General features: G+C 39.2%; 1 protein-coding gene across 3 annotated transcripts in view; it reads left to right on the top strand.

The window, feature by feature from the left end:
- Positions 1–935: 935 nt before the first annotated feature.
- CAAP1 (caspase activity and apoptosis inhibitor 1) overlaps positions 936–26,124 on the top strand; it is a 55,171-nt gene continuing 29,982 nt past the window's right edge. The window contains exons 1-4 of one of the 3 annotated variants that reach the window (XM_011994366.1): positions 936–1,678; positions 6,249–6,449; positions 9,752–9,836; positions 11,046–11,121. In XM_011994366.1, coding sequence (XP_011849756.1) covers positions 1,376–1,678; positions 6,249–6,449; positions 9,752–9,836; positions 11,046–11,121 — 665 coding nt within the window. In that variant the 5' untranslated portion in view covers positions 936–1,375. Of the gene's footprint in view, positions 1,833–6,248; positions 6,450–8,525; positions 8,647–9,751; positions 9,837–11,045; positions 11,122–26,124 lie in introns of those variants that run through there. The other 2 variants (XM_011994367.1, XM_011994368.1) reach the window with 2 other exon arrangements.

Below are 26,124 nucleotides of genomic sequence, written 5' to 3'. Positions count from 1 at the left end.
AGGCTGAGGAGGGTGGATCACCTGAGGTCGGGAGTTCGAGACCAGCCTGACCAACATGGAGAAACCCTGTCTCTACTAAAAATACAAACTTAGCCTGCCGTGGTGGCGCATGGCTGTAGTCCCAGCTACTTAGGAGGCTGAGGCAGGAGAATCGCTTGAACACGGGAGGCGGAGGTTACTGTGAGCTGGGATCGCGCATTGTACTCCAGCCTGGGCAACAAGAGTGAAACTCAGTCTCAAAAAAAAAAAAAAATTCTAGCAATTTAGTTTTATTAAAATTATGAGGATGGTTTCAGGGACACAATTCATAACAGGTTTATAAATGTAACATGTTATTAATTTTATGTATTTTTCCCATCTGTGAACACAACACTCTCAATCCTTTCAGATATGACTCTTAATGAGTGTGATACTTAATGGAACCCCTGGGAACACACTGGGCTGAGTCCCAGCATTTACCTTAGAAGACCAATTTAAGAGTGGGGCCTGGGGCTCGACAGTTTTCCTAGGGCTGGAAGTATTCCTAGTTATTAACCCTAGGCTGGTTTGTTTTAGGCACTTAAGTAGTTGCTGAATGACTGAGACAAATAGGAGACAAAGTGAAGGGAAGCTTCTTTAATTGCTTCTTACCCCAGGGAAAGGCACAGAATTACTACCACCCAGCTAGTTTTGCCCCAGGCTCTACGTTTTTCCCTCAGTGGCTAAAGGCCCCTGCTGAAACGGCAAAGACCTTGGTTCACTTTTTAAGTGTTCTAGCTCCCTTTCCTCAAAATCTGCCTTCTGTTTAGATTACATCCACCCATAAAATCTCATAAAGCTTTGACCCATTTTCAATTTTAAAAATGAACTCAAGCTCTTTACTTGTCCATGTTAGACTCTACGCAAGAAATACATAATTCGCCCAGGTAATGACGAAAAGGAGATGCAACAACTTTTCCCTAGGTTCTCTTTATTGTTACAGCGTTGTTAGTATCTTAAGATTTGGAGGTAAACGGAAATGGAGAATCAACAACTATACTTCAACCTTACTGTAAATTGACAAACACTAACACTAAAAAGTTTCGAAGGTAAAAGGACATAAGTTCCACCTTCTATGCTTTGTGGAGGTATAAAAACAAAACAAAACAAAACAAAAACTGACTAGACAGGCTACCCGCTACACACTCCAACCGACCTCAGCGACCGGAGGAGGAAGCGCAACTGGTTCTAGCAACCCCTCCGCCACCCTGGCCCATAACGCTTCACCACGTTCTGTGTCACGGACGGAAGTGACGCATAACCTGCGACGCCAGTGCCTGCCGCCCACTGCCGCGGGAGTCGGGTTTCGGTCACACCAGGCAGCGGACTTTCCTCCGATGGTTGCAGCAGAGGGATCATGACGGGGAAAAAGTCCTCCCGGGAGAAACGGCGCAAACGTAGCAGTCAGGAGGCGGCTGCGGCGCTCGCGGCCCCGGACATCGTACCCGCCTTGGCCAGCGGCGGCAGTGGAAGCACTAGCGGCTGCGGGAGCGTCGGGGGCTGCGGGAGCGTCAGCTGTTGTGGGAACGCCAGCTTTAGTGGAAGTGTCACCGGCGGTGGGAGCGGCGGCAGCTGCTGGGGCGGGAGCAGCGTGGAGCGTAGTGAGCGCCGGAAGCGGAGGAGTACCGACTCTTCCAGCGTCTCGGGCTCCCTGCAGCAGGTGCGTGCGCGCCCCTCTGGCCGCTTCCCGGAGCTGCTGCTTTTTCAGAAGAAGTCGGGCTACCAGAGGGATGGGGCGCCGGCTGGAGCTCACTGCTAGCGCGGCGATCCCAAGGTCGTCCGTGCTTGAGGTTCATGTTCCTACCTAAGTCCTGGTGAGCCCCACACTCCCATCCGTGTCTTGAATCTTGAACGTCAAGTTTCTGGATTTCCTGATCATCTTTCTTTTTTTTTTTTTTTTTTTAATACTCTTGGCTCCTTCCACTCCTATGGTTTCAGTCTCCCAGAAGAATATGAGTTGGAAGCTAGCCTTCATTTCCCTTGCAAGCCAAACAGTTCTCCCTTCGTCTTCATCTTTTCATAGATGTGGTTAACTCCACATTACTGATGAGAAAATTGAGGCCCAAGGAAGTTAAGAAACTTTACCCACAGTCACAGAGTTTGTTAATAGCTCCTAGGTTTGAATCCAAATATCTGACTACAAAGGCCATGTTCTTTATACGCCACCAATCTACCAAGAGAACGCCGTTTAAAAAAAGTTCGTAATTTGTTTCAAAACAATGTAATTTAAATTCATTCAATGCAGAAATAAAGGGAAAGCGTTAAGTCCTTCTTGCCCCTCCATTAATGTTTTGATACGCGGCCTCTTTTAATCACTCCTCGTCAGATATGTGTATTTAAGTTGCTACATTTAAGCTGTGTTGTGTTATTCCCGCTGTTGAGTACCTGCATTGTTGTGATAGGCTTCTTTATATACGTGGTTTGTTATTTTTAGTGACTGCCTGGTATTTTATTATTTTTTTTGGTATTTAGGTTTGCAGGGTTTTTTTGTATTCTGACTACGAACACCTTTATGTATATATCTTATACAAGAGTTATGTTGGGAGAGAGTGTCAGCACTGAAATTCCTGGGTCAAAGTTTGTGCTGTTAAAAACTTGGTGAATGCCGCCAAATGCTTTCCAAATGAGACTTTACAGATTTATAGTGCAAACAGTACATATATAAGAATACCTATTTCTGAAATTCTTAACTAGCTTTTGATAACCATTTTTTTTAAAAAATGCCAGACTAATGGGTCAAATTAATATTGTGTTTGTTTTAATTTTTATTTTCCTGATTAGTGAGATTGAACATTTTAATATTTTTATTTGCCATTTGATTCCTTCTCGTGTAATTTTCTGTACATATCCTCTGCTCATTTTTCTCTTTCGTAGAGTAAAGTTTCTCTTTATGTAGAGATTTTATCAGGTGGTTTTCTGGTATTCTGTTGAGATGATCACGTACTTTTTCTCCTTTAATCAGATACTGTAATTTATTGATAAGTTAGTTGATGTTGAACAGTCTTTGGAGTCTTGGGACAAGTTCTGTTTGGTTTGTTGTACTTGGCTGGAAATCAGTGTTTTTACTTTTATGTATGTGTTTCTAAATTAGATCAGTCTGTAGTTTTTATTTTTGTAATGGATTGAATTAGGAAGCTTTGTGTTTTTTTGGTGTGTTCTAGAATGGTTTATATTTTCTTCTCAAATATTTGTCAGAAGTATCTGGGTCTAGTGGAGATTTTTAGGGTGATTTTTTAAAACACTCTTTAAAAAATTATTTAATATAGATCTATTCAGTTTTCCCACCCCTTCTAGATTCAGTGTTGCATATCACCATTCTTATTTTAAATAGTTTCCTTTTTTTTTTTTTTTTTTTTTGAGATGGAGGCTCACTGTGTCGCCCAGGCTGGAGTGCAGTGAGAGGCACCATCTCAGCCCACTGCAACCTCTGCCTCCCGGGTTCAGGTAATTCTCCTGGCTTAGCCTCCTGAGTAGCTGGGATTACAGGTACCCGCCACCATGGCCAGCTAATTTTTGTATTTTTAACAGAGGTGGGGTTTCACCATGTTGGCCAGGCTGGTCTCGAACTCCTGACCTCAGGTGATCCACCCATCTCAGCCTCCCAGAGTGCTGGGATTACAGGCGTGAGCCACCGCGCCTGGCCAGTTTCCCTAGTTCTAACTCTCCGTTGTAATGGGGAGACCAACAACATTGGTCAGTTGAATATTGAAAACATTTGTGTACAGAACTAAACCCATCTTCTAATGAAAAATTAATGTATTTTTGAAGAAAAGGTCATTGCATATTACACTTGTAGATAACATTTCAAACTTTAGAGAGTGCCATTATATCTGTTGTGTATTGAGTTCCTTATTTTATTTTTTTAATTTTTGTTTTTATTTTTATTTTTTGAGACGGAGTCTTGCTCTGTCGCCCAGGCTGGAGTGCAGTGGCGCTCTCAGCTCACTGTAAGCGCCGCCTCTCCGGTTCACGCCATTCTCCTGCCTCAGCCTCCCGAGTAGCTGGGACTACAGGCGCCCGCCACCGCGCCCAGCTAATGTTTTTGTATTTTTAGTGGAGACGGGGTTTCACCGTGTTAGCTAGGATGGTTTAGATCTCCTGACCTGGTGATCTGCCCACTTCGGCCTCTCAAAGTGCTGGGATTACAGGCATGAGCCACCTTGCCCCGCTGAGTTCCCTATTTTGGGGGAAAGAACTTTATTGAAATATAGTTGACATACCATACAATTCACCCATTTCACATGTACAGTTAAGTGATTTTGCATATATTCATAGAGTTGTACAACCATCACTACAGTCAATTTTTTTGTTTTTGTTTTTGTTTTTGTTTTTTTGAGATAGAGTTTCCCTCTTGTTTCCCAGGCTGGAGTGTAGTGGTGCCATCTCGGCTCACTGCAATCTCAGACTGCTGGGTTCAAGCAGTTCTCCTGCCTCAGCCTCCCAAGTGGCTGGGATTACAGGCACCCGCCACCTGCCCAGCTAATTTTTCTGTTTTTATTAGAGACGGGGTTTCACCATGTTGGCCAGGCTGGTCTTGAACTCCTGACCTCAGGTGATCTGCTCACCTTGGCCTCCCAAAGTGCTGGGATTACAGGCTGAGTCACTGTGCCCTGCCTAGTCAGTTTTAAAATATTTTCATCACTCCAGAAAGCAACCTTATGTGTAACTTTTAGCTTATATAATATGTGGTGTTTTGTGTCTGGCATCTTTTACTTAGCATAACGTTTTCAAGATTCATCCATGTTGTAGCACATAGAGTTCATTCCTTTGTATCACAGATTCATGCCTTTTTATGGCTGCTATATCACATTTTGTTTTGTTTTTGTATAGCTGTACATATGTACCACATATGTGTAGGTACCGCTATACAACATGTCATTTTTCCATTTATCACTTGATGGACATTTGTGTTGTTTCTGCTTTTTGGCTATTATGAGTCATGCTGTTAAGAACAAGTAAGTTTTTGTGTAGACATATCATTACATTTCTCTTGGGTATATATCTAGGAATGAAAATGCTGGGTCATACGGTAACTTTTTGAGGTACTGCCAAATTAGCTTCCAAAGTAGCTGCACAATTTTATATTCCTGCTAACAGTGTATGAGGATTCCAGTTTCTCTACATTATTTCATTGTAAGCTGTTAGAACAAGTGCTGATTCTTTTACTTTTTCAGTCTAATTATCATAGTGTTCTTTAAAATTGACCTATTTTAAAACTGCTTTGTAAACAACTATCTGACCTCTGTGGTCAGGGAAGATTTTCCAGAGGAGGTGACTGTTGAATTGTCCGAAGTATCTGAATTTGTTAATCTTGTGAATATAGTGTGATAGAGAAAGGAAAGAGGAAAGACTGTCATAGGAAAATGGTACGCCAAAGCCCTGCCTGTATGAGCTGAAGGAAGGAGAATAGGTTACAGTCGAGTAATTCAAAGAAGATTGTGTTCTAAACACAAAGAATGAGCATGAAGGTCAGGTAGGCCATATTACCTTAAGAGCAATGGGAATTCGTTGAAGGATTTGAAACAAGAAGGATGAGTACATATACATTTTATAAAATCCATTCTGCTAATAGTGTCCAAAACAAAGAGACCTCAGATTAGATGTAAGGAGTCCCATTCAATGGCTATTGGTATAACCTAGGCAAAAAATTTTGGTAGTTTGGAACAAAACTACGGCAGTAGATTTGAAGAGACTGGATAGAGTGGGGAGACAGAAAGTAAAATGAACAGAAATATCTTAAATTACTGAAATTACTTGGTTACTTTGATTATGATTATGTAAGTTTTAAAAATGATGATAGCTCCTGGTAAGTATGTTACTTTTCTGTATATTTGTGATTTGTGACATTTTTACTTCAATTTATTTATGTGAATTTAAGTACAATGATTATGCATACATAGAGCTTTTGGGTGAATGGCCTTTTAGGGGAAAATCCTAATTCTTCAAAAGTCTAAAACTTTAAGAAATTATTCAATATTTAGTATACTTTTGTTTGTGTATCCTAAGTATCTCTTCCCTTTATAGCTACTCCTTGAGTTAATTACAGTATGAAGAGGAAAATCAAAGAATATTAAACAAATATTCTCTCCTATGGTTTTAGAGAAATGTGCAAAGAATTTGGGAATTTTTGATGAAGAAGAATTTATTAAATGAAAATGTATGATGTCATGTACATATTCTTTATATTTTAAATAGTATTGTTTAATGGTTCTTTATTCTTTTAACTTTAGGAAACCAAATATATTTTGCCAACTTTGGAAAAAGAATTATTCTTGGCAGAGCACAGTGACCTTGAAGAAGGTGGACTGGACCTGACTGTGTCATTGAAACCAGTTAGTTTCTATATATCAGACAAAAAAGAAATGCTTCAGCAGTGCTTCTGTATTATAGGAGAGAAGAAGTTACAGAAGATGCTTCCTGATGTGTTAAAGGTACTTCATCACACATCACACTAGATACATACATAGAAATACAACGTTCTTTGTCACAATTGTTTGTTTTACTTAATGCGTTTTTTTGTTTGTTTTTTTTGAGACAGAGTCTTGCTCTGTCGCCCAGGCTGGAGTGCAGTGGCGTGATCTCGGCTCACTGCAATCTCTGCCTCCCGGGTTCAAGCAATTCTCTTGCCTCAGCCTCCTGAGTAGCTGGGATTATAGGCACGCGCCACCATGCCTGGCTAATTTTTGTGTTTTTATTGGAGACGGGGTTTCACCATGTTGGCCAGGCTGGTCTTGAACTCCTGACCTCAGGTGATCTGCTCACCTTGGCCTCCCAAAGTGCTGGGATTACAGGCTGAGTCACTGTGCCCTGCCTAGTCAGTTTTAAAATATTTTCATCACTCCAGAAAGCAACCTTATGTGTAACTTTTAGCTTATATAATATGTGGTGTTTTGTGTCTGGCATCTTTTACTTAGCATAACGTTTTCAAGATTCATCCATGTTGTAGCACATAGAGTTCATTCCTTTGTATCACAGATTCATGCCTTTTTATGGCTGCTATATCACATTTTGTTTTGTTTTTGTATAGCTGTACATATGTACCACATATGTGTAGGTACCGCTATACAACATGTCATTTTTCCATTTATCACTTGATGGACATTTGTGTTGTTTCTGCTTTTTGGCTATTATGAGTCATGCTGTTAAGAACAAGTAAGTTTTTGTGTAGACATATCATTACATTTCTCTTGGGTATATATCTAGGAATGAAAATGCTGGGTCATACGGTAACTTTTTGAGGTACTGCCAAATTAGCTTCCAAAGTAGCTGCACAATTTTATATTCCTGCTAACAGTGTATGAGGATTCCAGTTTCTCTACATTATTTCATTGTAAGCTGTTAGAACAAGTGCTGATTCTTTTACTTTTTCAGTCTAATTATCATAGTGTTCTTTAAAATTGACCTATTTTAAAACTGCTTTGTAAACAACTATCTGACCTCTGTGGTCAGGGAAGATTTTCCAGAGGAGGTGACTGTTGAATTGTCCGAAGTATCTGAATTTGTTAATCTTGTGAATATAGTGTGATAGAGAAAGGAAAGAGGAAAGACTGTCATAGGAAAATGGTACGCCAAAGCCCTGCCTGTATGAGCTGAAGGAAGGAGAATAGGTTACAGTCGAGTAATTCAAAGAAGATTGTGTTCTAAACACAAAGAATGAGCATGAAGGTCAGGTAGGCCATATTACCTTAAGAGCAATGGGAATTCGTTGAAGGATTTGAAACAAGAAGGATGAGTACATATACATTTTATAAAATCCATTCTGCTAATAGTGTCCAAAACAAAGAGACCTCAGATTAGATGTAAGGAGTCCCATTCAATGGCTATTGGTATAACCTAGGCAAAAAATTTTGGTAGTTTGGAACAAAACTACGGCAGTAGATTTGAAGAGACTGGATAGAGTGGGGAGACAGAAAGTAAAATGAACAGAAATATCTTAAATTACTGAAATTACTTGGTTACTTTGATTATGATTATGTAAGTTTTAAAAATGATGATAGCTCCTGGTAAGTATGTTACTTTTCTGTATATTTGTGATTTGTGACATTTTTACTTCAATTTATTTATGTGAATTTAAGTACAATGATTATGCATACATAGAGCTTTTGGGTGAATGGCCTTTTAGGGGAAAATCCTAATTCTTCAAAAGTCTAAAACTTTAAGAAATTATTCAATATTTAGTATACTTTTGTTTGTGTATCCTAAGTATCTCTTCCCTTTATAGCTACTCCTTGAGTTAATTACAGTATGGAGAGGAAAATCAAAGAATATTAAACAAATATTCTCTCCTATGGTTTTAGAGAAATGTGCAAAGAATTTGGGAATTTTTGATGAAGAAGAATTTATTAAATGAAAATGTATGATGTCATGTACATATTCTTTATATTTTAAATAGTATTGTTTAATGGTTCTTTATTCTTTTAACTTTAGGAAACCAAATATATTTTGCCAACTTTGGAAAAAGAATTATTCTTGGCAGAGCACAGTGACCTTGAAGAAGGTGGACTGGACCTGACTGTGTCATTGAAACCAGTTAGTTTCTATATATCAGACAAAAAAGAAATGCTTCAGCAGTGCTTCTGTATTATAGGAGAGAAGAAGTTACAGAAGATGCTTCCTGATGTGTTAAAGGTACTTCATCACACATCACACTAGATACATACATAGAAATACAACGTTCTTTGTCACAATTGTTTGTTTTACTTAATGCGTTTTTTTGTTTGTTTTTTTTGAGACAGAGTCTTGCTCTGTCGCCCAGGCTGGAGTGCAGTGGCGTGATCTCGGCCCACTGCAATCTCTGCCTCCCGGGTTCAAGCAATTCTCTTGCCTCAGCCTCCTGAGTAGCTGGGATTACAGGCACGCACCACCACGCCCAGCTAATTTTTGGATTTTTAATGGAGACGGGGTTTCACCATGTTGGCCAGGCTGGTCTTGAACTCCTGACCTCGTGATCCTCCCACCTTGGCCTCCCAGAGTGTTGGGATTACAGGTGTGAGCCACCGTGCCTGGCCTTAATGCAGTTTTTAATTGGATGTTTGCATCTAAAACAAGCTACTTGAAAAGATTTTGTAAAATAAACAACCATAAACAGCCTTGTATATTTAAAAATTTGCCAAGATACAATGTTTAGGCAAGAAATTTATTGACCCTGTGGAGATAATTCTGTTAAATGCAGGGAATGATGGTAACTAAATTGGACATATAATCTTTCTGGTGCTTTAAGAAATAATGTCACAATATGCTGCTGTGTAACAACAAACAGTAATGGTTAATAATAGTTTATATTTCATTAGATTCACAAGTATTTTTATTTGATTATTTTTGAAAATTATTTAGGGAAATATTTGTTGTTCTAGTTTTACAATTGTAGAAATTGACCTTGGACACTCAAGCCCGAGATCATATATCTAAAGATACAAGACTTTAATATTTTAAACCTTTAGAATAAGTACTTAACATAAATAGATTGCTTAAGAATAGCTGGGAAACTGTCTCACTCTTTAGTTTGTTCTTTGATAATAAATACAGCTTTATGCATTCCCATCGAATCTACAGTGTTCACATATTAACTGGCAGTTTTTCAGATTTCATCCCAGGAGAAGATGTGAATCTACTTGAGGCTTTAATTTATTTTATTGTAAGATTTTGCTAACTTAAATTTTTATGATTGAAATTTTCCAGTTTACATTGGGGCTGTGTTACATAAATGCATTTTTTAAAATGTCATTTCCTTTAGAACTGTTCAATAGAAGAAATTAAAAAACTATGCCAGGAACAGTTAGAGCTCCTGTCTGAAAAAAAAATTTTGAAGATTCTTGAGGGTAAGAATACATATTTTTACATTCTGGCAACTTATTAATTAATACTATATTCAGCATAAATCCTGAGGTATTCTTTCTCCTACTTGGATATTTAATTTCGTTATTGGGTTATCATTGAAGAGTATTTTTACTTCTATTTGTACTAAAAAATATAGTTTACATATCAGAAAAGCATTTCAAGAATAGACAATATGTCATTTTTCCAAATAAAGTATATATAGGTAAGAGTATAATAAAATGAAATTTTAAAAAGTACCAAAAATCTGTAAAAAAATTAGTTATTGGAAAGGCAAAGAATTTCCCTTAAAATCTTTTTAATTTTCTGCTTTAGATTTTTTATAGTGTTTAGTTACTTATTGCATACTGTTTACTCTCTAGTAAGACCCAGATGTAGAGTTAGAATACTTCCATGCAATTTACCAATATTTGTTTGTCTGCCTGTAGTATGACTACTCTTTGTGATACTCACACCTCTAGAATTTTGGATTTTCAGGCATGTTTTTTTCCTTTTGGAACTTTGCAAGGATTTTAGCTTTAACATGACAGAAGAAGAAACAAAAATTGGAGCCTTTTAGTTTCCAGAGAGATTGCTTCATTTTTAAATGTAAAATTGATGGCATTTTGTAACTCTGGAAATAGATACATATTTATGTATGTAGTGTGTAAGTGTATATACACATTTTCTTGTCTGTATACATTTATATAATAGGTAAAAAGAAGGCAATGAGGCCGGGCGCGATGGCTTACGCCTGTAATCCCAGCACTTTGGGAGGCTGAGGCGGGCGGATCACAAGGTCAGGAGTTTGAGACCAGCCTGGCCAACATCTCTACTAAAAACAAATAAAAAAATTAGCCGGGCGTAGTGGCGGGCGCCTGTAGTCCCAGCTACTCGGGAGGCTGAGGCAGGAGAATTGCTTGAACCCAGGAGGTGGAATTTGCAGTGAGCCGAGGTCGCGCCGCTGCACACCAGCCCTGGTGACAGTGCAAGACTCCGTCTTAAAAAACAAAACAAAAAAAAAGATGTCAATGAGAAATACCTAAGGCATTGAAAAAATTATTTTAAATACAAGCAATTAAAAATTTAAATTTTGACCCAGTATAAAGTTCTTTAATCTGCATAACTTTTAAAGATTATACTTTTTAATGTAATGATTACATCATTTTAACGTTTTTATAAGTGTGCTTTCAATAGTTTCTTTCATTTATAAGGTGACAATGGAATGGATTCTGATATGGAAGAGGAAGCAGATGATGGTTCTAAGATGGGATGTGATTTAGTCAGTCAGTAAGTTTAAAAACTTTCATTTTTATTTCAAAATGTCTTTGTTATTCCTTTGGTGATTTCTTATGTCAAAGCTGTGATTGTTTTTCTGTGTTTTATTTATAAAATCATTCAGTGGTATAGAAAGATTTATTTGTCTACTTGTAATGATTGGTCCTTTTGATATATATGAGGATGGAGTGAACTACTTTCAGGATTAAGATGGTTTTTAAAAACTACTCCACATAGGTATAGAACAATAGCAGTGCCAACCTAAAGCAGAATCACTCTTACTTGGATTTTGAATATACTCTTCATGATCCTCACTATTTATTTATTAAGCACTTACTCTACCAGGTACTATATTAAACAGCATAGAACACTTGATCTCATGAAATTCATCTATGTATCTATTAATATTAGTCAATAGTAGCCTCATTTCACAGATGAGATAGTTATGTTCATGTAAGTCTACATATTTTACCTATAAATATGTATTATTTTATTATTGGGATGATTAAAAAAATACCCATTTTGGGGTGCTGACTAATCAAGAAGCTACATGCTAATTATTAGTTTTTTCTTCATTAGTGCACATCAAACTTTCATCTTTTAATTTGAGCATCTATTGATGCTATTTGCTTAAAATAATTATTTTGGTAGTTTCCAAAGAATGACTTGTTCTTTGCAAAGCTTAGCATTTTTCCTGAAGAATATAAAAGACTTGTGCTAGATCAGAAAAAGATAAAGTATAAAAGAAAAATAAATACTTGTGTCACAGGCAGTAATACACATAAGAAGAGGTTACCAGGGGCAGTAGCATAGAGAAGTACATAGTTAACCAGAAATGCAGAATTTTTTTCATTTCTAAAAGAATGCTATTGGGTAGGAGTATTATAGGGTAATTTATATGAAAACATAGAGTAAGCCAGACATGGTGGCTCACGCCTGTAATCCCAGCACTTTGGGAGGCTGAGGCAGGCAAATCACTTGAGGTCGGGAGTTGAAGACCAGCTTGGTCAAGATGGTGAAACCCCGTCTCTAATAAAATACAAAAAAATTAGCTGGGCATGGTGGCACGCGCCTGTAATCCCAGCTACTCTGGAGGCTGAGGCAGAGAATTGCTTAAAAACCTGGAGGGGCGGAGGTTGCAGTGAGCTGAGATCGTGCCACTGCACTCCAGCCTGGGCGACAGAGCGAGACTCCGTCTCAAAAAAAAAAAAAAAAAAAAGAAAACATAGAGTAGAAAGTGTACACATTTTTAACATCTTACTGTTGGCGTTCCTACAAAATACTTAGCTTTAAATCATTTATACAGTATACTAATTTAGTTCAGCTAGTTTAAGCATTTACAAGGCCTGTTAACTTTTTAATATTTTAAAGTTCCTTAAATTATCTAAATTAATCACTTTGTTTGTTTTTAAAAAAATTTCTTTCCCCCAATCCCCACATTGATCAACATTTTGTTTCTTGATGCTACTTATAGAGAATCCTAAATTGAGTTTCTGCTTGATTATATTTATTTTCCCTCTTTAAAAATCTATTACTTTTTTCCAGTTTTTGAGGTGCCATTAGGCTTAAGTGCTTTACTTCTTCATACCTGGGCATTAGTGTTATGTTTTCAACTGTTAGAAGCCATTTAATGGTATATTAGTTTGTTTTCATGTTGCTGATAAAGACATACCCAAGACGGGGTAATATATAAAGAAAAAGAGATTTAGTGGACTCATAGTTCCACATGGCTGGGGATGCCTCATAATCATGGTGGAAGGTGAAAGGTGCTTCATACATGGTGGCGGCAAGAGAGAATGAGGGAACCACTGTAAAAGATCTAATGGTTGTAAAACCACCCCCATGATTCAGTTATCTCCCACTGGTTCCCTTCCACAACATGTAAGAATTTTGGGAGCTATAATTCCAGATGAGATTTGAGTGGAGACACACAGCCAAACCATATAATTCTGCCCCGGCCCCTCCCAGATCTCGTGTCCTCACATTTGAAAACCAATCATGCCTTTCCAGCATTCCCCCAAAGTCTTAACTCATTTCAGCATTAACTCAAAAGTCTACAGTCCAAAGGCTCATCTGAAACAAGGCAAGTCCCTTCCACCTATGAGCCTGTAAAATCAAAAGCAAGTTAGTTACTTCCTAAATATAATGGGGATACAGGCATTGGATAAATACACCCTTTCCAAATGGGATAAATTGGCCAAATTGAAGGGGCTACAGGCCCCATGCAAGTCTGAAATCCAGCAAGACAGTCAAATCTTAAAAGCTCCAAAATGATCTCTTTTGACTACATGTCTCATATCCAGGTCACACTGATGCAAATGGTAGGTTTCCATGGTCTTGGGAAGCTACGCCCTTGTGGCTTTGCAGGGTACGGGCTACCTCCTAACTGCTTTCACATGCTGGTGTTGAGTGTCTGAGGTTTTTCCAGGTGCACAGTGCAGGTTGTCAGTGAATATACCATCCCGGGATTTGGAGGATGGTGGCCCTCTTCTCCCAGCTTCACTAGGCAGTGCCCCAATGAGGACTCTGTGTAAGGCTTCAACCCCACATTTCCCTTCTGCACTGCCCTAGCAGAGGTTCTCTATAAGAGCCCTGCCCCTGCAGCTAACTTCTGCCTGGACATCTAGGTGTTTCCATACATCCTCTGAAATCTATATGGAAGTTCCCAAACCTCCTGCAGGTGCACATTTCTTGACTTCTGTGCACCTGCAGGCTCAACACCACATGGAAGCTGCCAAGGCTTGGGGCCTGCGCCCTCTGAAGCACCAAGTCCCCAAGCCTGGCCCATGAAACTATTTTTCCCTCCTAAGCCTCCAGTCCTGTGATGGGAGGGGCTACTGTGAAGACCTCTGACATTTTCCTCATTGTCTTGGTGATTAACACTCGGCTGCTTGTTATTTATGCAAATTTCTGCAGCCGGCTTGATTTTCTCCTCTGAAAATGGGTTTGTCTTTGGCTTTGGAGGCTGCAAATTTTCTGAACTTTTATGCTCTGTTTCCCTTTTAAAACCAAATGCTTTTAATAACACCCACATACGTTTTGAATACTTTGCTGCTTAGAAATTTCTTCCACTGGATACCCTAAATCATCTCCCTCAAGTTCAAAGTTCCACAAATCTCTAGCTCAAGGACAAAATGCTGCCAGTCTGCTAAAATATAGCAAAAGTCACCTTTACCCCAGCTCCCAACAAGTTTCTCATCTCCATCTGAAACCACCACACCCTGGATTTCCTTGTCCGTATCGTTATCGGCATTTGGTCAAAGCCATTCAACAAGTCTCTAGGAAGTTCCAGACTTTCCCACATTTTCCTGTCTTCTGGTCCTCCAAACTGTTCTAACCTCTGCCTGTTACCCAGTTCCACATTTTTGTGTATCTGTAAAGCAGTACCCCACTCTTCTGGTACCAATTTACTGTATTAGTCTGTTTTCACACTGCTAATAAAGACATACCTGAGACTGGTTAATTTATAAGGAAAAAGAGGTTTACTGGGCTCACAGTTCCATATGGCTGGGGAGGCCTCACAGTCATGGTGGAAGGCAAAAGGCACTTCTTATATGGCAGCAGCAAGAGAGAATAAGGGAACCAAGTGAAAGGGGTTTCCCCTTATAAAACCATCAGATCTTGTGAGACTTACTCACTACCACCAGAACAGTATGGGAGAAACTGCCCCCATGATTCAGTTGTCTCCCACCAGTTTCCTCCTACAATATGTGGGAATTACGGGAACTACAATTCAAGATAAAACTTGGGTGAGGACATAGCCAAACTATACCAAGCGGAGATAGCCAATTATAGTAGCTATTTAACTTTTTTAAACGATTACAGCAATGGCTGTGCATGGTGGTTCACACCTGTGATCCCAGCACTTTGTGAGAACAGGTTGAGAGGATCACTTGAGGCTAGCAGTTTGAGACCAGCCTGGGCAACATAGTGAGACCCTGTCTCTACAAAAAATTAAATTAGATGGGATCTTGCTATGTTACCCAGGTTGATGTTGAACTCCTGGCCTCAAGCTGTCCTCCCACCTCAGCATCCCAAAGCATGGGTGACTCCATTTTGATTGTTAGTCAAGGTTTTTTCTAAAGTTATGGAATAGGATTTAAGGTTTAAAGATGACAGAGAGGGCTTGGCACACTTGCTTATGCCTGTAATCCCAGCACTTTGGGAGACCAAGGTGGGTGGATGACTTGAGGTCAGGAGTTTGAGACCAGCCTGGCCAACGTGATGAAACCCGGTCTCCACTAAAAATACAAAAATTAGCCAGGCCTGGTGATGCACGCCTGTAATCCCAGCTACTTGGTAGGCTGAGGCAGGAGAGCCACTTGAACCCGGGAAATGGAGGCTGCAGAGAGCCAAGATCCCCCCCACTGCACTCCTGGGTGACAGAGCAAAACTCCTATCTCAAAAATAAAGAAAGATGACAGGTTTTCACAACTTCTCCTGTTCTGCTGACCCACTGTGACTCTACAAGGCTGGTGCCGTCTCTAGCTTACTGAGCTCTAGGTGAAGGAAAAGGGGACTAAGTAAGGAGGTTGCTATATGGTGGCTCCTACAAAGCAGACTGCACATTAACTGGTGGCAAAGCACCCAGGAAGCAACTGACTGCAAAGCCTGCATACGAGAGTGCACCCTCTCCTGGAGTGGTGAAGAAACCTCATTGTTACAGGCCTGGTACTATGGCCCTCCATGAAATCAGTTGTTTCTGGAAGTCCGCTGAACTTCTGAATCACAAACTTCCCTTCCACAGTCTGGCTTGAGAAATTGCTCAGGACTTCAAATCAGACCAGTGTTTGCAGAGCACAACAGCTATTGGTGCTTTGCAGGAGGCAAGTGAGGCCTATCTGGTTGACCTTTTTGAAGAGACCAACCTGTGTGCTATCCATGCCAAATGTATAACAATTATGCCAAAAGATACCCAGTCAGCATGGAGAACGTCCTTTTAAGAAGCCACTGTGATGGGAAACATTTCATTCTCTAAAAGAGAAACCCCCCACAATTTTTTTCCTGTTATTGGTAGTTTTGAGCTTAGATTTTTTTTGCCATAGAGTCAAAAGGTACCTGTATTAGTCAGGGTTCTCTGGAGGGACAGAACTAATAGGATATATGTATGTGTGAAAGGGAGTTTATTAAGGAGAATTGAGTCACATGATGACAAGGTAAAGTCCCATGATAGACTATCTGCAGGTTGAGGAGCATGGAAGCCAATGGTGGATCAGTCCAAGTCCCAAAACCTCAAAAGTAGGGAAGCCGACAGTGTAGCCCTCAGTCTGTGGTCAAAGGCCGAGAGCCCCTGGCAAACACTGGCATAAGTCCAAGAATCCAAAAACTGAAGAACCTGGAGTCTGATGTTCAAGGGCATCCAGCACGGGAGAAAGATGAAGGCCGGAAGACTCAGCAAGTCTACTCTTACATCTTTTCCTGTCTGCTTTATTCTAGCTGCTCTGGCTGCTGATTAGATGGTGCCCACCGATTGAGGGTGGATCTGCCTCTCCCAGTCCACTGACTCAAATGTTAATCTCCTTTGGCAACATCCTCACAGACCCAGGAACAATACTTTGCATCCTTCAATCCAATCAAGTTGACACTTAATATTAACCATCACAGTACATAAGTATATGATTGTTAGTGAAAAAATAGGGGATAGAAATCAAGTATTTCCAGTTTTTCCATTTTTATTTATGTGTGAATTTTTAACATAAATTCAGGGACATAAAGCATTAATGCAAGTCAAAATATTTCAGTGAACAAGTTTCAGTGGTTCAACTTTATAATAATTATAAATCTGTTAAAATTTTCTGGGAAAAAATGACATCATAAACAGCAGTTTTGCCCTTTTTAGAATTTACTACAAAGCAACAACAAAAATAAACAGAAATAGACATTATCTTGGATGAAATGAGATATCCTTAACTTCAAATCACTTTGAGGAACTATTCTTAAATGCGGTGATTTTCAAATAATGTTGTGCAAAGATACCTGTGGAAAACTTCCATGTGTACAGATCTCATAGATTCAGTGTACGTTTCTCCAAAGTCAGAGGAAGTGTTTCAGGGAAGAAGGAAACTTTAATGTTGCTCCTTTTTTCTTTGACTAGTAGCCATGTAGTAGTGTATCTGTTTCTCCAGAGTAAGATGGATGTTGGTTGCTGGTAAGATTTTGGCCCTTTGGGAATCATGGCAAAGATAATAACTACAAAGGTGTTTACTTTGGGGTGGATAGGTACTTGCTGATTTGCATTGAAGATCCTAGAGGAAAGTGTTGGATTTTTTTTTTAGACAGTGTCTCACTCTGTCCCCCAAGCTGGAGTATAGTGTGCAGTCTTGGCTCGCTGAAACCTCTCTCTCCCACGCTCAAGCGATCCTCCCACCTTGGCCTCCCAAACTGCTGGGACTAGAGACTTAAGCCACCACGCCTGGCCAAAGTGGTGGATCTTGAGGAAAACTTGGTTTACTGAGGTCTGAGAACTCCTGTGGGGAAATGGAGGAAGATGGGGAATGAGAAAGGGAAAGTTAACATATATCTTGTGTGAATATGCCTGGTTACTTTCATTTTATAAGTCGAAGATAGAATTGAATGCACCAGCTGTTTCCTGTCTCTGAGTCTGGGAGAACCTGAAAAAAACTGGGGAGTAGATATCTCAAAGAATAGTGGTTTACTTCTTCATTGTGGATCTGTGGAGGGAGAGACTGCTTTGCTTTCTGCCAGTTTCAGAGTAGCTGCTAAACCTGAGTCCCAAGGAATTGACCATAATGACATGCATAAACACATGCATGAATACATATATAACATCTTTAAAGGATCTTGATATCTGGAGAAAAGATTACTTGAAAGAAACAAAGCACATGCCACGCTAAATTAAACTGTTAGAGGAATGAACACTTGCAGGGAATAAAATGAGCTCTTATGGAAAATCAGGTGCAGCACAAATAATTATTCTTGGGCTGAAAAATATGATTTTTTTAAACTAAATTCTGTAAGTTAATCAGAGTAGGGGATCGTTACTGTTAAGTCCCAAATTAGATGCCTGAAAGAATGGATCACAAAGCAAAAATATAAAAGATGGAAATCATAAGAGAAAATAATCAAGTAAGTTAGAAGGCTTTAGCATCCTCATGTATAATAAATAGGAATCCTAGAAAGAGAAAATGAAACATAGAAAGAAGAGGTAAAATACTAAATCATTAAGGAATTATTAAATAGTAATTCAATAATATAGGAATTTTTTCCTGTGTGATAAATATAGGAAAATGTAACAAATATACGAAATATACTTAATAAATATAGGAAAATTTTTCTGACCTGAAAAACAAATTTTAGTCTTCAAATTTAAAGTGCTCACTGAGTTCTAGGCAGGATTGCAGGGAAAAAATAACATGGAAGCAGTTTTTTTTTATAAAGTGAAAAATTTAACAGCCTTCCAGTCAACATAACACATCAAAGAAGGAAAAAGATCAGATTTTTCATCTGCAATACCGAAAACTGTAATAAGATAATGGAGTAACATGTTCATACAACTGAAATTGCAACCCTTGCTTCTATACTTGGTTAAGTTACCATTCATCTGTTGGGTGAAAGAAGGATGCAGTTAGGCAGGAATGCAGAGTTATATACCCTTGTACTCATCTGAGGAAAACACAGTCATGTGACGATAATGGGGTGTTGTACTGAGAGATGTGTAGTTAGGTGATTTGTTGTGCAAACATCATAGACTACACTTACACAAACCTAGATGTTACAGGTTCAGTATCCTTTATTGGAAATGCTTGGGGCCGGAAGTGTTTTGGATCTCAGATTTTTTTTCAGATTTTGGAGTATTTGCATATACATACTGTTATCTTGGGGATGGACCCAAGTCTAAACATGAAATTCATTTATGTTTCATATACATCTTATATATATAGCCTGAAGGTAATTTTACACAATATTTATTTATTAAACAAATTATTTTAGAGGCAGGTCTCGCTCTTTTGCGGATGCTGGAGTGCAGGTGCAATCATAGCTCACTGTAGCCTCAAACTCCTGAGCTCAAGTGAACCGCCTCAGCTTCCTAAGCAGCTGGGACTATAGGCGTGTGCTACCGTCCCTGGCTTACTTTTAAATTTTTTGTAGAGACAGGGTCTCACTATGTTACCCAGGCTGGTCTTGAACTCCCAGCCTCAAGTGATCTTCCCACTTTGGATTCCCAAAGTGCTAGGATTACAGACATGAGCCACTGCACCTAGCCAATGTTACAAAATATTTTTAGGTTTTTTTTTTTTTTTTTTTTTTTTTTTGAGATGGAGACTTGCTCTGTCCCCAGGCTGGAGTGCAGTGGCAAGATCTCGGCTCACTGCAAGCTCTGCCTCCCGGATTCATGCCATTCTCCAGCCTCAGCCTCCCGAGTAGCTGGGACTACAGGTGCCCACCACCATGCCCAGCTAATTGTATTTTTAGTAGAGACGGGATTTCACCGTGTTAGCCAGGATGGTCTCAATCTCCTGACCTTGTGATCTGCCCACCTCAGCCTCCCAAAGTGATGGGATTACAGGCGTGAGCCACCACTCCTGACCAAATATTTTTAATGCTTTTGTGCACCTGTCACAAGAGGTCAGGTGTGGAATTTCCCACTTGTGGCATTATGTTGGTGCTCAAAAAAATTCATACTTTGGAGCATTTTGGATTTTGGATTTTCAGATTAGGGATGCTTAAACTGTAACCTACTACATACCTAGGCCATGTGATATAGCCTGTTATTCCTAGACTCCAAACCTGTACAACAGGTTATTGTAGTGAATACTGTAGACAGTTGTGGTACAGTGGTATTTGTGTATCCAAATATTGTCTAAACATAGAAAAGGTACAATAAATGATACACCTGCACAGGGCACTTACCAATACAGAAGTATGACCATTTATATAGAAAGTTTTAAGGAATCTCAAAAAAAAAAAAAACCCTTTAGAATGCATATATGATAGAATAATGACCTCCCCCTCAACCAAGAGATATCCAGATTTTAATTCCCAGAATCTGTGAATATGTACTTTTAAAAGACAAAAGAGACTTTGCTGATGTGATTAATTAAGGATCTTGAGATGGGAAAACTCTTCTGGATTATCAAGATGAGACCAGTATAATCATGAGGATCCTTATATGAGGGAGATAAGACAGTTAAAGCCAAGAGATGCTGGGCTGGGCGCAGTGGCTCACACCTGTAATCCCAGCACTTTGGGAGGCCAAGGCGGGTGGATCACAAGGTCAGGAGATCGAGACCATGCTGGCTAATATGGTGAAACTCTGTCTCTACTGAAAAACAAAAAATTAGCCGGGCATGGTAGTGGGCACCTGTAGTCGCAGCTACTTGGGAGACTGAGGCTGGAGAATGGCGTGAACCCGGGAGGCGGAGCTTGCAGTGAGCTGAGATCGCGCCACTGCACTCCAGTGCTGGGCCACAGCATGAGACTCCGTCTCAAAAAAAAAAAAAAGGCAAGAGATGCTGGAAGCAGAGATTAAAATGATGTGCTTTGAAGATGGAGGAAAAATCCACAAGCCAGGGAATGTAGGCTGCCTTTTAGAAGCTGGAAAAGACAGGAAGGAAATAGATTTTTCCTTGGATCCTCTGCAAGAAATTACCTACAACTTAATTCTAGTTAAGACTTATTTTAGACTTACAACCTTCAGAACTGTATGAGGATAAATATATGTTCTTTTAAGCCACTCAACTTGTGATAGTATGTTAGAGTGGCAATAGAAAACTAATACAATGTACTTGATTAAAATCTGGACAATAAGCAAAGTTATAGATTGGTTGCCTAGAACAATAGGGTCATTTTCTATGACCTAAGCAATGTTTTAAAATTTTTGAAATTGTTTCCAACATTCCAAGTGAGATCGCACCACAATCTGGATTTCTTAGTTGCTCAAAAAAAAAATCAGATCAAGCAACTTTCCGGGTGTGCCAAAAATTAGAGCTGAGTGCTGCAGTTCTTTATATGACATTGTATTTCAGTGCACTGCCTACTACTTCATTTGCCTGAATGTTTAATATACAAAACGTTTATAAAATGAGACTCTGATTGAAGGGGAAAATACATAAAGGACAAAAGTTGGCTTTAGAAACAATCATATCAATTTGTCAGCTTCTTATCAACTAAGACATACAGCTTTTTTAATGAAAAAAAAATAATTTCAAATATGTCTAGATTAAAGCACTCTGTGTTATTAAAATACATGAAAAAATTTGGTGTTTTCTTTTAATGGGCGACCTATGCTTTTTTATTACAGTGTTTTTTTGTTTCTGTTTTTGTTTTTTGAGATAGGGTCTCGGTCTGTTGCCCAGGCTGGAGTGCAGTGGTGTGATCTCAGCTCATTGCAACCTCCACCTCCCAGATTCAAGCAGTTCTCCCACCTTAGCCTTCCAAGTCGCTGGGATTACAGGTGCATGCTACCACGCCTGGCTAAATTTTGTATTTTTTAGTAGAGTTGGGGTTTTACCACGTTGCCCAGGCTGGTGTTGAACCCCTGACTTCAAGTGATCCACCCGCCTTGGCTTCCCAAAGTGTCTTTTATTATAGTTTTAATTAGAAAGGACATAACATCAATAGAATTGTCTAAGTTTTAATTAGAAAGGACATAACATCAATAGAATTGTCTAAGAAGCTGTGATGTGACATCTTTCAGTATGAGGTGTACATATATGTGTGTATATGTATGGTATTTAATGTAACCTACGTGTGTTAGTTTTCTTGTAACACATGAAAGATTTTAAGATACAGAATTATGCACAAGTGTTTTGAACAAGCTTTAAAGATTCTAAATTTATCTTTACAGTTTATCTTCTCATACTGCCAGCTTTATATATTCAAATTCTATTTCTCCTCTAAGGTCAGCTTTCAAATGTATTTTTTTTTCCAGATTTTTCTTTCTATTGCTGTTTTAAAGATTATTTCCCTACTTTTACCATACCTTAAGATAGCTCCTTTTTACTACCAATAGTAACAAGAAAGCAGTAGCCGTAAGACATTTTTGATAGTGTGCTAGTTTGAAGTTTGAAATTAATAATGAGTGTTACAACAGTTTTAATGGAGATGAAGATTAGGTACTGTGGAGATACAAAATCCATAGTTTCTAAATACCTTCATTTTTTAATGAATTTAGAAAATTGATTTCATGGAGGTAGTAAATAGAATGGTGGGTACCAGAGGTTGGGGTGGGAATGGGAAGAGGTTGGGTGAAGAAGGTTAGTTCAGTGAATATAAAAATACAGTTAGATAAAAGGAATAAGTTCTGGTGTTCAGTGGCACAATAGGCTACTGTAGTTAACAATAATTTATTGTTTATTTTGAAATAGGTAGAAGAGAAAACTTTAGAATGTTCCCAGCACAAGGAAATGTTAAGTGTTTGAGGTGATGGATATTCCAGTTATGCAGATGTCATCATTATTCATTGTATGCTTGCATTTGAAATACCACATATACCCCATAAATATGTACAACCATTAGGTATCTGTAAAAAAAAATTTTTTTTTTTTGAGATGGAGTCTCTTGCTCTGTTGCCCAGGCTGGAGTGCAGTGGTGCGATCTCAGCTCACTGCAAGCTCCACCTCCCAGTTTCACGCCATTCTCCTGCCTCAATCTCCCGAGCAGCTGGGACTACAGGCGCCCGCCACCACGCCCAGCTAATTTTTTGTATTTTTGGTAGAGATGGAGTTTCACCATGTTAGCCCAGATGGTCTTGATCTCCTGACCTCGTGATCCACCCGCCTCAGCCTCCCAAAGTGCTGGGATTACAGGCATGAGCCACCGTGCCTGGCCCAGGTGTCTGTAAAATTTTTCAAAGAGTGAAAAAAGACAAGGAATGGTATTGTCACCTTAGGGAAAAGAAAATGAGCAAATTTGTATTTTATTTCAGGTTGTCTAAAAACTTTAGCATGTATAGTTTTGTAGTGTTTTAAAACTATTAGGAATTGTGGCAACATTTGTAAAAGTTACAGATTAAGACAACATTGCTTAACAAAGCAGCAATTTTAAGTAAATAGGTAGTATGGAGTCTTGGAATTAGAGTGTTGTCTCTGATCGTAAATGGGCTGGAAAAAAAGCTTTATTCTAGTTAAAATAGCACTAAAAATGAGAACAGGTATTAGTTTGGCCTGTAATATTAGATGATTACGTTCTAAAGAATGTGCTTATAATGAAATTTAAGTCTTGAATAACACAATAAAATAATCAGGATTGAGGTTTTATATATAAGGAATAAAAGTGTAAATACTGTAGGGAAATCTTAGCAAGTTTTAAAATTGCTTTCTCTAAATATCTTTATTAATTTTAAATGAATGTGCTTTTATTGAGTGATTTTGAGGGAGATATCAGTGAAAATGATGCTGCATTTTCCTACAGATGATAAACAGTGTTGAGATAGTATCATAGTTGTAGAAGATAAATAAATTTTTAAAATCTTAAGTTCTCAAAATAAGTTATAACACAAAGTAGGTACTTTTTCTTTTTGAGGCAGCTGCTCTCTTGTCACCCAGGCTGGAGTGCATTGGCTCAATCACGGGTCACTGCTGAAGTAATAAGTGATCCTCCTACCTCAGCTTCCTGAGTAGTTGGGACCACAGGCATGAGCCATGACAACCAGCTAATTTTTAAAGTTTTTGTAGAGACCCTGTGTTGCCCAGGCTAGTCTCAAACTCCTTGGCTCAAGGGATCCTTCTGCCTCAGCCACCCAAAGTGCTAGGATTATAGGAATGAGCCACTGCACCCAACCAAAGTAGGTTCTATATGAGTGTTTTGGAGCTATTTTTTCTAGCCACTACTGCTTTCTTAGCAGAGGATGGGTGTGTTTTAAATTAGTTACCAAATTTTAATTTGAAATTGTTGACTTAAAAAAGATGCTGCTAAATAGGCCTTACATTTAGGCAATATGTATAAATGGAACCATTTTATTTCTAATGAGAATATTTAAATATCTAATATATTCCTTAGGGAATTGTTTGTAATGTGAGTAAGTCTTTGATGATAATTATTTTAGGGCATGGTGGCTTATGCCTGTAATCTGAGCACTTTGGGAGGCTGAGGTGGGAGGATTGCGTGAGCCCAGGACACTGAGGCTACAATGAGCTTTGATTGTGCCACTGCCCTCCAGCCTGGGCAACAGACACTCTGTCTAAAAATATATACATTATATGTATATCTATCTGTTTAAAATCTCCATTTAAGTTGCCTGTTTTATAAATCTGAAATATGAGTGCTTTTGTTTAAAATAGAATACATGTGTATTCTTAAAATATAAATTGATCAAAAAGCAAGTTGGTGTCATGTAATTACTAGTTACTACTTAAAGTGTACTGATTACTGGTATACTAGATTTTAGTACATTGTAACAGTTATGTTTCTTACGTAGTCTGCAACGTACTGCACCCTTCAAAACAGGAGTTTCCTGCATACTGCCATTTATGGTCAGGGTAGGTATTTAGAGAAGACAGAATGAAAGAAAGTACGTAAATGTACGAGGTTTAATGACTGCTTTTGCAGTAAGATATTTATTCTTGAAAAATACTGGCTATTCCTTTGGCTCGATCAGTTGTCTTATTGAGAGCAGTAACTAGAGTTACCTCTATAACCACTCTTCTATTGCTGAACCCTAGCAGTGATATGTGGTAAAACGCTTGCTGTTTGTTAGTTTAATAAATTTTCATGAGTGTATAGAGTTACATAGCCCTTCCGCTTACATAGCCCAATTGAAAGCCAGAGATTAAAAGCTGCATTAGATTTTTTATTTATTTATTTTTGAGGTGAAGTCTGGCTCTGTTGCCCAGGCAGGAGTGCAGTGGCGTGATCTTGGCTCACTGGAACCTCCACCTCCCAGGTTCAAATGATTCTCCTGCCTCAGCCTCCCAGGTAGCTGGGATTACAGGCACCTGCCGCCATGCCCAGCTAATTTTTGTATTGTAGTAGAGATGGGGTTTCACCATGTTGGCCAAGCTGGTCTTGAACTCCTGACCTCAGGTGATCCACCCATCCCGGCCTCCCAAAGTGCTGGGATTACAGGTGTGAGCCACCATGCCCGGTCTGCATTACTTTTTCTACCGCGCTATTATAACACAGCTACTCACCATCTTTTGTGTTTTTTTGTTTTGTTTTGTTTTGTTTTTTAAGACAGAGTTTTGCCCTGTCATCTAGGCTGGAGTGCAATGGCGTGATCTTGGTTCACTGCAGCCTCTGCCTCCCTGGTGCAAGCGATTATCCTGCCTCAGCCTCCTGAGTAGCTGGGATTACAGGCATGCATCACCGTGCCTGGCTGAATTTTGTATTTTAGTAGAAACAGGGTTTCACCATGTTGGCCAGGCTCATCTCTTAATTCCTGAACTCATGTGGTCTGCCCTCCTCTGCCTCCCAAAGTGTTAGGATTACAGGCGTGAGCCACTGCGCCCGGTCTCTTTAATAAGGGAAAAACATCCATGTCCTTTTTGATGAGTTGGAGCCATCCAGTAGGTTCAGCTCATGTCATTAGAATACCACAAATTTGAATTGTTTCAATTTAGGTGACATATATTCCCTGAATATGTATGTATAAAATAGCTTTCAGAGGGGCAATGGTGTTCAGCCAAATGATAACTTCTCTCAGTAAGTGTCAGCAAAACTGAACTTGTTGAGAATAAAAGAGTTCTCCTTAAACCACTATTAATAAACTTGAATACAATAAAGTATTTGAGTAAAATTTACCGTGCTCTATAGAACTGCATTAATGGGCAGCATAAATCTGCAGTACATACCTAAGGAAATACTTTTATCAAAAATACAGACCTGAGGCTGGGCACAGTGGCTCACACCTGTAATCCCAGCACTTTAGGAGGCCAAGGTGGGAGGATCACTTGAGGTCAGGAGTTCGAGACCAGCCCAGCTAACATGGTGAAACCCGGTCTCTTCTAAAAATAGAAAAATTAGCTGGGTGTGGTGGCGCTTGCCAGTAGTCCCAGCTACTTGGGAGGCTGAGGCAGGGGGATCACCTGAACCGGGGAGGCAGAGGTTGCAGTGAGC

The sequence above is a fragment of the Mandrillus leucophaeus genome, unplaced genomic scaffold, assembly GCF_000951045.1.
Source record: "Mandrillus leucophaeus isolate KB7577 unplaced genomic scaffold, Mleu.le_1.0 Scaffold454, whole genome shotgun sequence".
In the NCBI taxonomy this organism is placed as follows: Eukaryota; Metazoa; Chordata; class Mammalia; order Primates; family Cercopithecidae; genus Mandrillus; species Mandrillus leucophaeus.
This window is presented reverse-complemented; position numbering and strand designations above follow the sequence as displayed.